This window comes from Tiliqua scincoides, chromosome 5 (genome assembly GCF_035046505.1).
Source record: "Tiliqua scincoides isolate rTilSci1 chromosome 5, rTilSci1.hap2, whole genome shotgun sequence".
NCBI lineage: Eukaryota > Metazoa > Chordata > Lepidosauria > Squamata > Scincidae > Tiliqua > Tiliqua scincoides.
Window position 1 is genome coordinate 72303306 of NC_089825.1, and position 13338 is coordinate 72316643.

Sequence of the window (13338 nt, forward strand, 5' to 3'; positions counted from 1 at the left end):
CGGATTAAAACACATTATAGGATCTAGTCCTAGAGCTGAGCTCCACCAGATCCTGAACCCCATGTTGGGTCACATGGCCTGACACAGGACTCCTTCTGTGCCAGCTCAAGAGCTGCCGCAGAATCACGCACCCCATTGAGGGGCTATATCCCTTACCCGGGGGAAGGGGACAAATGTCCCCTTACCCCGAGGAACTGCAGCAGGTTGCCCAATGTACACTGAATGCTGTGGTCGCCATTTTGACACCCCGGCAGCCTTGCATGCAGGGCAGCTCAGGATTGGGCTGCCTGTAGGTTATTCTGGGGCAGTCTCAAAATTATCAGAGCCAGCACAGGAAAGAAAGACAGGAAGCAGTGGCGTAGCTAATGATCGTGTAGCCCAGTGCCAAGCTCAAAATGTTACCCCGCAAGTGATGTCAGAACCGAAGTGATATCATGGCCTGAGCTTTTTAAAAAGTGAAAATTGGGAGGAACCCACCTTCTCCCCCCAGTAGCTCACCACCCACTTGCTCTGCTGCCTCCCCCAGTCGATGGCATAACTAAGGCATCTATCTGCTACTCACAGTCAAAGAAAATTTTGTAGCCCCCCTGCATGATAAAATCAAATTTAATTAAGTAAAAAAGTAAAATGTTATTGGTTCCATGCTGTATCATAATAACATCCCATTGGCACTCAGAACAATCAATCTCATAGGTCAGTTTGGAGTTAAGTAAATCCACTTTTTGTTCCACAAGATAGTTGTTTTTATTTGATGGTTAATTGGCCATAACTTTTGATAGAATACAGGTATTCCAGTGCAGTTTGTTTCTTTGCACTCTGCATTAAATTACCTTTCCAATGCTATATTACATGTTGGTATTCATACATACCAAGATTTCACAATTTTCGTAACTAGCATCAAGCTCAGTTTGTTGCCCCCCTAAAGTTTGATGCCCAGTGCAGCTGCTACCCCCTGCACCCCATTAGCTACACCACTGACAGGAAGCATTCTTACATTTCTTGGGCAACCAGGTAACTCTCCTGATGTTTCTGGTCTGTGCTGCAGAGCAACACTGAAAAACAAAATGGTGGTGAACAGCCAGGGAAGAAATGAATGTGAAGATAAATTGTGGGTGGGGTTTGGACAGAGAGTGCAATCGTTGAACTTTGCATCTACGAATGTGAGTGTGCAGCTTTGCAGTCTGCAAACAAGACTACAAAGTTAACAAGTTAGTTTCAGCTTAGCTCTGGTTTTCATGAAAAATTAATGCTTCATTGACTGCATGTATTTGGGAAAAAGAAAAAGAAATGCATGGTTTTGGAAAAAAGAAATCAGCAAGATTTGACAATACCACGGGAAAACTTTGATAGATTCAAGTTTTTTTTTAGCTTACACAGTCAAATTACTATGCTGGCAAGAGCACAACATAATAAAACATGCTTACTGACATTTGGAGGGAAAAGTACATTGAAGAAATGTCAGAGCAACAATGAGAAAAACAGCTGCACCATATTTTAGGTGAAGCACTGGATTCAGTTCCTTAAAGTTAACTGATAAAATTGGAGCATGATGAGTATTCAGAAAATAGTCCAGCGCTAACTCATACAAAATGTACTGCATGCTTAATATACTTCTGTATGTCATCATCTATTTATATGTGGCAGAAAGAGAGGGAAAGAATGTGTAATTTCTGATTCCATGAATAACAGAGATAATCTCCAGTTCAGAGACTGTATCATCTACTTAAATAGTCTGGAGGTTTCAACTGACAGTGACTCAGCATTTTTGGTAATATTACATATCCTGAATTTTGAATTCTGGTTAACTCATCATAACTCACCAGATGTTCCAGAATTTTACTTCCAATGAATTTCTCTATAGACGCTGACCTGGAACTGCATATGGCAGCTTTCTGGTGTTCTCAACAAGTATACATATTTGAATTTGCAAACTAATCCATTTTTTTCAGAGAATATTGTTATGGCAAACCACCTGCAGTTGATGGTGGATGATCAACATTCCTTTCTTAGGCAGCCACAAACTAAGATTCCTGTAAACTTATGGCACCTTAAAGACTGCCAGACAGGAACAACTGTCAGAGTTGGATTGTGGATTATATTGGTATTGTCTGTTGCAGCAAAAACAAAGAGGCTTGTGTACTGTTACATATGTCTGCTACTTAAAAGAGTCTTTTTGCACAGTTGGCCTGACCATGAACAAAAACCTGGTCCCATGGAGTTGTGTCCTTGGAGAGGCAGTGAATGGATGAGCCCCCAGTCCATCTCTTTAGCACCACTTCAGTCTGCTGCTCCACTGGGGGCTCTGATCTGCTGAGGGCTCAGCAAGATATAAGAAGATGGCAGTGGCGGCGGCCCCCTTATTCCTCCAGAAGGGAGGAGGGACAAGAGAAAAAGTTGCCACAGCTCCACACTGATTACAGACCACTAAGTTGGCAGGTACAGGCAATCTGAAGTTGACATAGCTTTTTTTCCCTTCTCCCTCTGGTGCTGCTGGAAGAAGGGGAGGGAGGCTGCCATGACACCAAAGGTGCGCTGGAGCCACTCCACTTCCCTTTATTGATCAAGGGAGCTGCAGCCTCCTGGCTCTGTGCCAGTTCTGCTTTGAGCAGGAACAGTGCATACTGGATTCCCACACTCTAGGCAAGTAAAGAGAAGGGGGATGGGGGCAGAGTCATAATGGACTGCCACAGCGCCCAGGGCAGTGGCATCATAACATTGCATGATGTCATGACGTCACATGCAGGCTCTTCTGAGGGCAGGGCCTGCGATGTGGCTGCAACGGGTGCCTCACCCTCCCAGCTCTCCCCAGAGGAGGGGCGCTTGCTGCAGCCAATTGTGCACCCAGTTCCTTCTCTTCTGGAGAGAAGCCCCCTGCTGTTCATCGCTCATGCCGTTCTCTTCTGTAATCAGGGCAGAGCCTTGGTGCAGTGCCCAGGGCGGATGCCCCTCAGGGTCCACCATAGTTATAGCTCTGGATGGGGGCATGCGAGCTCACTCACGTGCCTGACCTTCCCCCAGTCCACGGGGGATGCATATAGAGGCAGCATTTGGGAGGGATTCGAGTGGCATTCACCACCACTGGTCTTGTGCCACCACTCTAGAGTGGACTGAGGAATCTGGAATAGATTTTCAGCTCAGTTCAAATGAGCACCAAGTATGGGCAATGAGATCAGGCATAATGCAAGGCTCTGTGTACAAGTGTTTCCCCCATATCTGTGGGTGATACATTCCCCCCCTCCAAAGATATGGAAACTGCAGATAAACGGGGACCCTACAAAAATGTTCCAATATCCCCCCGTCAGGCAAATGGGGGGATTGCTTATCCGCTTCAGATTGCAGCCTTCTTGTCACTCTTCCTGGTCTTCTGGCTCTTTGCTGACTGCAAAATGGAAGAACAAAGCAGCAGAAGTACTCACAGGAAGTGAGGCAGGGGGCTGGAAAGAATATGATGTTTATCAGAGTTCAAAGAGCTTAGTGTAGTGTTTTCAGCCCTCTGCTGCTTCTTGTGAATGCTTCTGCTGCTTCCTTCTTGAAGCAGAAGCGGTTAAGCAATTTGTGCCATGGGGAGGTGCCATGAAGGGATTTTTGAACGTGGGTAACTGAAACCGTGGGTACTGGATTCGCAGATTTGGGGGTGCCAGATTTAAAGGTTAAAGAGAAGCAGACAGAGAAAGATAGACCAATGAAGCAATAACTAACTAAAGCTATTGCACAATTCCACCGTGTGTGTGTGTGTGTGTGTGTGTGTGTGTGTTTTACAAAGGTCATACTTACTGTTGTCCAGCTGACTTGCTGACCCATGTCTGTGAAATACAAAGTAATGATAGAAGAAGCTGCAAGGCTCTTTATATCAAGCGAATCTTTCAGATACGGTCCATCTATAGTAACAAAAAAGAACAGGTGACAACGCAGTTACTTGTGTGTTACACGCTTGGCCCAAATCCTAGAACTGTCTCTAAGAAGGACACATGAGGTCTTCTTGTAAAACATAACTATTGAAATGCATTATAAAACAATGGTAACATTCAGGTGGTTACATATTGAATCTGCACTTGAGTTCTGCTGGAAGTTCACACACAGGATCTTTATAAACTTCTCAGTGGTGGCACCGTCTATGGAATTCCATCCCCTTGGGACTAAGAAATTGCTGGAGTCCTTTCAGCAGAGTCTCAAGACCTTCTTATTTAAGAAAGCATTTGACTGCTGACATGGACTGGCATTTTAACTTCTAACTTTAATTTTAACTTTAAACAAAAGCAGCTTAGGGCACAATCCTAACCCTTTATGTCATTGCTTTCCAGCACTGGCATAGCTGTGCCAATGGGCTGTGTGCTGCATCCTGCAGTTGGGTGTCACTCACGGAGACCTCCTCAAAGTAAGGAAATGTTTGTTCCCTTACCTCAGAGCTGCATTCCCTTATGTCAGTGCTGGAAAGCACTGACATAAGGGGTTAGGATTGTGCCCTTAATTGCTTATGTGATCCATAGGGGTTCAATCTGTTTTAATTAATTGTTTTATATTTAATGTTTTAATATATTATTTATTTATTTATTTAATATTTATTTATTTAATATTGTTAAAACATTAAGGGCCAAATCCTATCCAATTTTCCAGTGCCAGAACAGCTGTGCCAGTGGGGCACGTGTGCCATTCTACAGTGGGGAAGCAGTCACAGAGGCCTCCTTAAGGTATGGGAACATTTGTTACCTTACCTCAGGGTTGCATTGCGGCTACACCGGTGCTGGAAAGTTGGATAGGATTGGACCCTAAATGTTTTTACAAAGTGATGCAATATATGAACATTACTTCGACACAGTGAATACATGTAACCTGGACAATGGTAAGAAGACTGCATGAGCAGTGTTCATGTTTGCTACCAGGGTTCATGTATGCAACCAGTCATACATGAAGTTCTGCACAAGATGGTAGAAACTGTGTGAACCAAGTCTTGTGAATAAAGCCCAGTTCCCATGGCTATTACAAACTCTGTTGTGCAAGGAGTAATAAAGAAAAGTGGCTCGTGATTGGCAACATCAAAATGCCATAAAATGCCAGGATCAAATCCAGCCCTTAGACTGTCATTTGGCTTAACAGTCATTGACACTGCAAGCAAACGAGGGCTGTGGATCACCAGCAATCATGGGTGTTGACAATTTTGGAATATGGATGTTGAGGCCTTGGCTCGCTGCACCTTTTCCACTTTTCAGCAACCTTCTGGTAAAACTAATAGTACCAAAGACATAAAAAGAGATGGTCCATTTGCATAATGATGAGGATACTGGGGGAAAACATGATAAATATTGCAAAATACAACAATTGACATCTATAGAAGATTACCCTCGTGCACAAAATGTAATAAGGCAATGATTCTCAAACTGGTGGGTCATGACCCACCAGCATGAGAACTACTATCTCTGACTCCCTTAAAGGACAGGGAGATGGTGGTAATGGGATCCCCAGGATCACACCACCACCGGGGACAGTGGGGCTTTTCTTTACTCATCCTCTGTTTGCACCAGGCTCCTGGAGGTGCAGGGAGCCCTGCGGAGCCCTCTGCAGGGCTCCCCCACCTCAGAAGTTTGAAAAAATGCAATCGCAACCCACTTCCAGTTTTGCAGTTGCAATCCAGAAGTGTGTTGCAATCACATTTGATCAAAGTTCTGAGGTGCAGGTAGCCCTGTAGAGTGTTTCATGGGGCTGCCAGCAGCCCCAGGGGGCCATAGCAAACACATTGTGAGTAAAGAATAGCCCCTCTGTCCCCAGTGGAGGCCACCATCCCCCGACCCTGCAAAAACTTATAGCAGTGCAAACTTTGACATGTGAGTTTGAGAACTGCTGAAATAAGGGAATCCATTCTTTCCCTTCAGAATAGCATGCATCAGATATATTGGCAGAGCAACCAATACTTACTGCGTTCTAGTCGCAGGCCTACGCGAGATGGATACCACTGGGGACCTACTCTCAAGCAATAAAAAAAGTATATTTCACTCCAAGGCATTTTTTAAAGGAGAAGAGCATGAAATTCTGAGTCACTCTGGCAAACAAATTGCTGGTTTGGTCTGCTTTATATATTATAAGATCCTGCATGAAGCTTAGCCACCTTACAAGACACAGTGTTTATCATTTTGGCACTAACGCAGTAATATACGATTACTTGTATAACCCCCCCCCCCGTAGGTGGGGCCTTGGAATTAACCGAGCTGTGCTCTGGTCACCCCTCAAAGGCTTTCTGAAGCCCGCAGAGGCTTAGCATATCTGCCCATGGCCTCTACTGGCTTCAGAATGGCTGAAAAGGCTGAAAAAACTTTCGATGTTTTCATCAACGTTTTCGATGTTTTCAGTCATTCTGAAGCCCACATAGGCTGTGGGCAGACACACGCGGCTTCTGCAGGGTTCAGAAAGCACCCCCGGGGGCGACCAGTGGCAACCAGAGCACAGATCCAATCACCTTTGGAGGGTTCAGGTGGGGCCAAGTCTGGCTCAATGTGTTCAAGTGGGGCCAATTCTCATTCAGTGTGGGTCCAGGAGACCCATGTTGAGCCAGATCTACGAATATAAAATCCATGGATAAACATGCTCCACCTGTCCCTCCTTATAACATTGCTTTCTTTACCACTGATTTAGCAAAGAGAGCTCTTTGACAGCTATTGCGATAGACATTCTGGAAAACTTGGGGCCAATAAGCTCCAGTTTCCTGCCTTATCTTTAACCTGTAGTGGTTTCACACAAAAGTTGATTTTCAGCATCAAAATCAGTAGCTGCATGGAGCATGCAGACAGATATTGACAGAATTGTGATTTTCAATACCATTAGAATATCAATTACCCAGGCAATGTTGGTTGCAGAAAAAAATGCATTTCACATTATGTCTCAGGGAAGAAAATAACAAAATAGCACAGTGGAAAACTGGGAGTTTAACATGGTGATTTGAAGTCTACAGAAAAACCTTGTATATGAAATATACATATGTATATGTATTTGTGTCTTTCGTATCAAACAGGGCAGATACATTATATGAAAGCAAACCACATCAAGAAATGTCATGTCTAGATTGTGCAGCCCTTAAATAGAAAAGGTCACGCAAAATGTCATTTAAGGTGGATGGGAATAGAGTGTCTGAGAATTCTCAAGAACACTTCTCAGTAACTACATAGAGATAACAATATCATTCCAACAACCCTGCATTTCATTGCCCCACAGAGTGGAAAATGTTCCTGAGAAGGAGCTAAACCATCTGGAGTATTTTCTTTCTGGAATATATACATATATATGGCATGATCCAGCCCAAGTCGAAAGATTTAAGGTCAATTATTTCAGTGGGAGAGAGTTATACATTGCTTGTTCTCTTGTTACACTCAATGCTATTGATAGAGCAATGGGATCCTTTGACTGGGATGTGAACACTGACACTTGTTTTGTTCAGGGACTTCCGTGGCAGTAAAACTAAAGGACAATTATTACTAAACAATATACATATAATATGATTAACAGCCTAATAACAGCGCAGACTGGGCTGCACTGCTGGACTAGTGTCACAAAACGTAATGGCAAACAGCACTGGCCATGAGGCAGCAGCCTCCCTGGAGCTAGAGCTGGTAAGAAAGCAGCAGGAGCCCGTCTGATTTATCACAGGTATAAAAGTGGTTGATCTATGTGAGTCTATGCTATGGCACAAACACTGATGGGTGTGGTTAAGTGATTATCAACATAGCCTAATGTGGTCATATAATTACATTTTCTGCTTAAAGCACTCTATGCTGGTGGTGTCACTAGGGTTTGTCACCCGCTGAGGGAAGCCAGCATATCATCCCTATGATGGACCTCTTCCCATGCAGTGGGTGGGGCAACGTCCTGGGCGGTGGGCGTGGTGATTACCATTGCCCTGCCTCTGCTGGGTTTTTGGCTATAACTTTTGATAGAATAGAGGTATTTCAACACAGTTCACTTCATTGCATTCTACATGAAATTACACATCGATTGATGCATAACAAGATGGTGTTATTTGAAAATACCAAGATTTAAAAATTTGGTGTCACCTCCCCAAGCGCGTCACTCAGTGCGGCCCACACACCCCTAGCGATGCCACTGCGCTACACATTGGTTCATCCCAAGCAGGAAGCAGCCAGTTACTTACATACTTTGTGAAACTTATGCTTTACATCAAGAAGAGTAGATGAAGGCGGCACCTGAAAGGGTGGGAAGAAAGAAAAGGATTTGTATGCTTTCCCATTTAGACTTTTAAGTTATAACCGACCCCAAAGAGCTGTTTTTTTCAACTGTAGAACTTTCAGCTGTTTGCTACTTCCTATTCCAGGGCACAATCCGACCCCAGCTAAACACCTTTAAATTAGCTCTCAGCTGAAGAAATTTAAGCAGTTGTGTACCTGTTAAAATCAATGGGACTCAAATGTGAATTTTCCTACCTACTATAATTTTGGGTAAAGTATCAGTATTTATGAGACCCAATAAGTATTGCATCATGGGGGTGGGAAGGAATCTTTCTGCCACAAACACCATTCCTGTATAGTTATACATACTACTATAATCAATAATCCTATTTTTTATATTTTTAACATTAAATCAGTCATTTACATATTATTATAAAATATGGATAAATTGGGATCCATTGACCACAACACAAGAATATAACATAAATATCTGATTATGAAAGCACTTTTTACAAGTGTAAGAGAGATATATGCAAGAGTTCAATGCTGATAAGGCCCTTTCAGAAGAGATGAAAGCCTGAAAGAGATTATTTTTGCTGTCCCTCCCTCTATTTGCAAGATTCAAGCAAACAAGTGGTTTGCTTAGGAGGTACTATACTACTAGAAGGTGTTTTTTTCCTCTATTTACTGTTTATAGGCATAATGCCCTATGACAAAATATTAAAATAAAAATATAGATTTCACAAAGACAAGAAGTAGATTTTAGAGGATGAGACACAACCCTTCAAAATCAGCTGTGAAGACTGATTGGCCTGGGTCCCAATGTGGAGCTTGAGTTTGTCAGTGAGCACTCTCTCAAGCCGAAGACCCCAGAGCCAGACTCTCCAGGTCTGAATTCCCTGGGGGACTGGCTGCCCCATACCAGGATCCTTGCACTTCCCAGTGTCTTCCCACTGCTCTTGCATAATCTAGCTCAGGGGTGTCCAAAGTTTTTGACAGGAGGGCCGCATCAGCTCCCTGACACTGTGTTGGGGGCCAGGGAAAAAAAAGAAAGAATTAATTTACATTTAAAATTGGAATAAATTTACATAAGTTTACATAAATTAAGATACTAGAGGCTGAACTTATATGAATGAATGAAGGTCTTGCAATAGCTCAAGGCCTATAAAAAGCATTGCACAAAGCAAGGCTGGCCTTTCCTTTGCTGCCTCTACTGCATTACAGATGTGAAAGAGCAAGCAGTGGAGGGAGCTCTCATCCCACAGCTCACATGAGAGGTCAAACAGTCACCCTCACACTGAGAGAAGTTGCGTTGAGCCAGAGCGGGCTTGAACAAATCTCTGGAGGGCCAGAGGCTCTTTGGAGACTGGGGGCTCCCTGAGGGCTACATTGAGAGGCCTCGAGGGCCGCAAGTGGCCCCAGGGCTGGGGTTTGGGCACCCCTGATCTAGCTAGATGTTTAAGAACATAGCATTAAAAACATTAGAAGAGTCCCAATGGATCAGGCCAAGGGCCATCTAGTTCAGGTTCCCGTTTATCCCTCCAGATGCCTTTAGGAGTACATAAGACAACAAGATACCTGTGTGCTGTTGCCACTCTCTTGCATCTGGCATTGGGATATAGGCTATCTCTGAAACACGGAGGTTTAATACACTCATCACATTTTGTAACCTGTGATAGAGATTGTCTTCATAAATCTGACTAATCCCTTTTTAAAGACATCTAGGCCAGATGCCATCACAATGTCCTGTGACAAGGAGTTCCACATATAAAGAGTGGAATTCACATCTCGTGGAATAATCCATGTGTGACTGCACTTCCCAAAAGCAAGGATAACAAAGACAGATGAGTTTCCACACATATCTTCAAAACATGAGGTTGGAAAAACTCAGTAGAAATAAAGGATAGGTTTTGCATGTCTTAATATGTATTCCTGTCACTCTGATTTGAGACCGCCTGGGAATACTGGGTGCTGTAGGCTTATACCATAGTCTTTCGAGACTGAAGGTTGCCAGCCAACCAGGATTTCTAAAATATTTTTTAAAAGTTTATGCAAAATATAAAACTCAACCACTAAAGTTGTGAGTTGTGAGTTGATCTTAAAAGTGGAATGGTTTGTGATAGTCCCCTAACTGGCTCCCAACATTTTGCATTTTAGAATTAGTCTGCTCTAAATATTTCATAGAATTAGGTATCTGTTTTGCATGATGAAGAGGAACTCAAAGTGTTTCACAAGCATAGTGAACATATCACAGAATATGATTTCAAAAACACAGCATTTGGGATCTGATCACAGGTACATCCCGTCCAGCATTTTGTTTATCAGAGTGGAGGTGCCTCTAGGAAGACCACAAGCAGGGCATGAAAGCACTAGCCCCTCTCCACTGCTTTCCCCCAGCAGCTTCTGAGAGGTGTACTGCTTCTGAACATGCAGAGCAGGATATACCAATCCTGTATAAATCTATCAGATCCCCTTTTCAGACCATCTGTTCTAAGAATATGATCTGCAGCATCACAGGCACATCTTGCAAAAATGAATTCCGTAGGTTAAATATTTGTTGTGCGATGTCGTAGTTCTTTGTCTGCCCTGAATCTAATGCCAATTACCTTCATTACATCAATAGTTCTACTCAGGAGGAAATATCCCTGAACAACAAGCAGGGTTCTGTGCTATATTTTTTTGCCAAAACACGTGCAATACACACATTTTAAAATTTGGCAGCAAGCTAATCAAAATTCTCTATGAAGAAATATTGATTTTTTTTACAGGAGACTTACATAAATCTTACAAATTGAGTAGATTTGCATTATTGAACTTATTTTCATGATTCATTCTGCCTTTTATCATTTTGCAAAAAATTGTTGTGGTTTTCCTAGTGGTTAGGGAGGAGCAATGAACTATGCAGAGAACCTGAACTGGCCCATAAAACACTCACTGAAAATTTATTCAGTCATCTTTATTATTTATTATCCCTCTGTGACAAATACATAAATATGTTAACAAAGGCCAGCTTATACATTCTGGCCATTTAAAACCACCATACTGTGCCTGTAGTTCTAAAACTGATTGCCCAATCCAACTGGGCAGGACTGCTTTCAGAACTGGTGTTCTGACTGAGCTCTACAGCTTTGTAAACGCTGTTCTATGCACTGCTGGGCCATTGCCATAGTCAGCAGGGATAACCCCACATGTGGTGTTGGTGAAGAGGAGCCGTGCCAACTTTCATAAATTGATGGGATGGGCAGGATGAGGCAGATCAGGAGGAGGGCCAGTGAGGCAGGAGAGGCACTTTTTCAAGTGGGTGCTCCTCTTTTTAGCAGGGGGAGAGTAACTGGCGCTCCTCACCCCAGCAGTGTCTGTTCTAGTGGCTGTCTGCTGGGGTTGCATCTTTTTAGATTGTGAGCCCTATTGGGACAGGGAGCCATTAATTATTTGATTTTTCTCTGTAAACCGCTTTGTGAACTTTCAGTTGAAAAGCGGTAAATAAATACTGTTAATAATAATAATGATGATGATGATGATGATGTCACCTGGACTGAGCAACTTACACTGGATGCTATCCCTTCCAGAGCCACGTGACATGCCCCTTTGTCACCTCAAGATCTGGCGCAGGTCTGAAGAGATCCATTGGCAATCAAGGGGCTTATTAAAAAAATACATTCCCTTACCTCTCCCAAGCCTCCTGGTCACCCCCACTCACATTAGTATGAAGTTCAGCCTCTTTTGGCATGACTGTGTGCTATGTGCAAACTCTGACTGAAGTTGCTCCTGAAGATGCTTCTTCCTACACTGATGTATTATAATGTCATGGGCAGCCCAATCCTATCCTCCCTGGCGAAGCCAGTTACAGCGGCACCAAAATGGCTACCGCTGTATCCAGTGAACTTGTGAGGGTTGGAGTCTTAACCAGCAAGGCTCTGTTAAAATCTCCAAACTGGTTTTCAGTAATCTGCTGGAGATTAATGCCACCTCCTAAGGACCCCAGGCCTCCATAATTATGAGTCCCAACATTTGTTTCACAACAGGAACTTGGCAAGCTTCACTGGCATCTCTTCCCATAACAGAAAGCAGTAGTCTAATATTATGAAATATTTTGTTCACAGTTCTAATTAACATGAGAGGCTTCATTTTGGGAGAAGTGGAGGGAAGATCACAGCAAAATACATCCAATTCATGAAAGCAAGCTTGTGCACTCAAGGGTAGTTTACTGTTAAAGTCCACATTAAAGTGCACTTTTAATTAATTACACAAACAAAAATCTATCTTTCCTAATAAAGAAAGTTAAATGTTTGCTACAATATGGTCACCACCCACAAATGGCACAATTTGATTTTGCAAACCAACCACCTGCAATCTGAGAATGAAAAAATACACAACTTTTTTAAATTCTTGCATTGCAAAGAATATTTTCTGTTAAAGTCATATTTTGAACAGAAAATAAATCTAGTCTCTAAGCAATGTCATTAGATTATACATTCCACAGCGCATGGAAAGGTCACACACACAAACACACACCCTACCTTATCCACAACACAGATCTGCTTTTTGCTGTGGGCATCAAGAATCTCCACTTCAAAGTAAGTGATTTTAGAATGCCGTAAGACTGGCAGTGGTCTCAGGTGGCCAGCAGAGAGAACAAGCTGAGACAAGCTGAAGAAAGACCTCATGTCATTTTGGGACATGGGCAGTGCAGTTCCAGGAATGGCAAGGTCCCTCTTGTGCTCGAGAGTGCTTTGCTTGTGTCTCCTGAACATGGCTGGGGCACAGCACTATGACTTGTCATGTCAACACAGGACACCTCCAAGGAGCAATCTGTTGTCCCAGCATCAGTTAAATACAAGCACAGGCCGATGGAACATGAGAGGTCAAGTGGCATTCCATTTGGAGAGCCCACGGTTTATATAGCAGGATTGGAAACAATGGCTCTCTAATCCATGGTTATATTTAGCTTGTTATTGTGTTGTGCTGCATTGCTCTTTTTTATTTTAAACACGGTGTTTGAAACAACATGTCCTGCTCTCTACCTTATCATGACTCCCCAATAATGACAAGCCAGTCCCTAAAAAAGATCTCAGCGCTATAAAGGAACAGATATGGCATGAATGCCATCATTATCTATAGAAGCAGGGTGAGTTCGTTTATGAAAATGCAAGTCAGATGTCATCCACAA

At 43.0% G+C, this 13338-nt stretch overlaps 1 protein-coding gene across 1 annotated transcript in view; it reads right to left on the reverse strand.

Moving 5' to 3' along the window:
* Positions 1 to 13044, reverse strand: part of TECRL (trans-2,3-enoyl-CoA reductase like) — a 35062-nt gene extending 22018 nt beyond the window's left edge. The window contains exons 1-4 of the mRNA XM_066628874.1: positions 12689 to 13044; positions 8135 to 8186; positions 5911 to 5955; positions 3775 to 3878 (exon numbers count right to left, since the gene is read on the reverse strand). Of these exons, the coding sequence (XP_066484971.1) occupies positions 3775 to 3878; positions 5911 to 5955; positions 8135 to 8186; positions 12689 to 12922 (435 nt within the window). The 5' untranslated portion in view covers positions 12923 to 13044. The remainder of the gene's footprint in view (positions 1 to 3774; positions 3879 to 5910; positions 5956 to 8134; positions 8187 to 12688) is intronic.
* Positions 13045 to 13338: the final 294 nt, after the last annotated feature.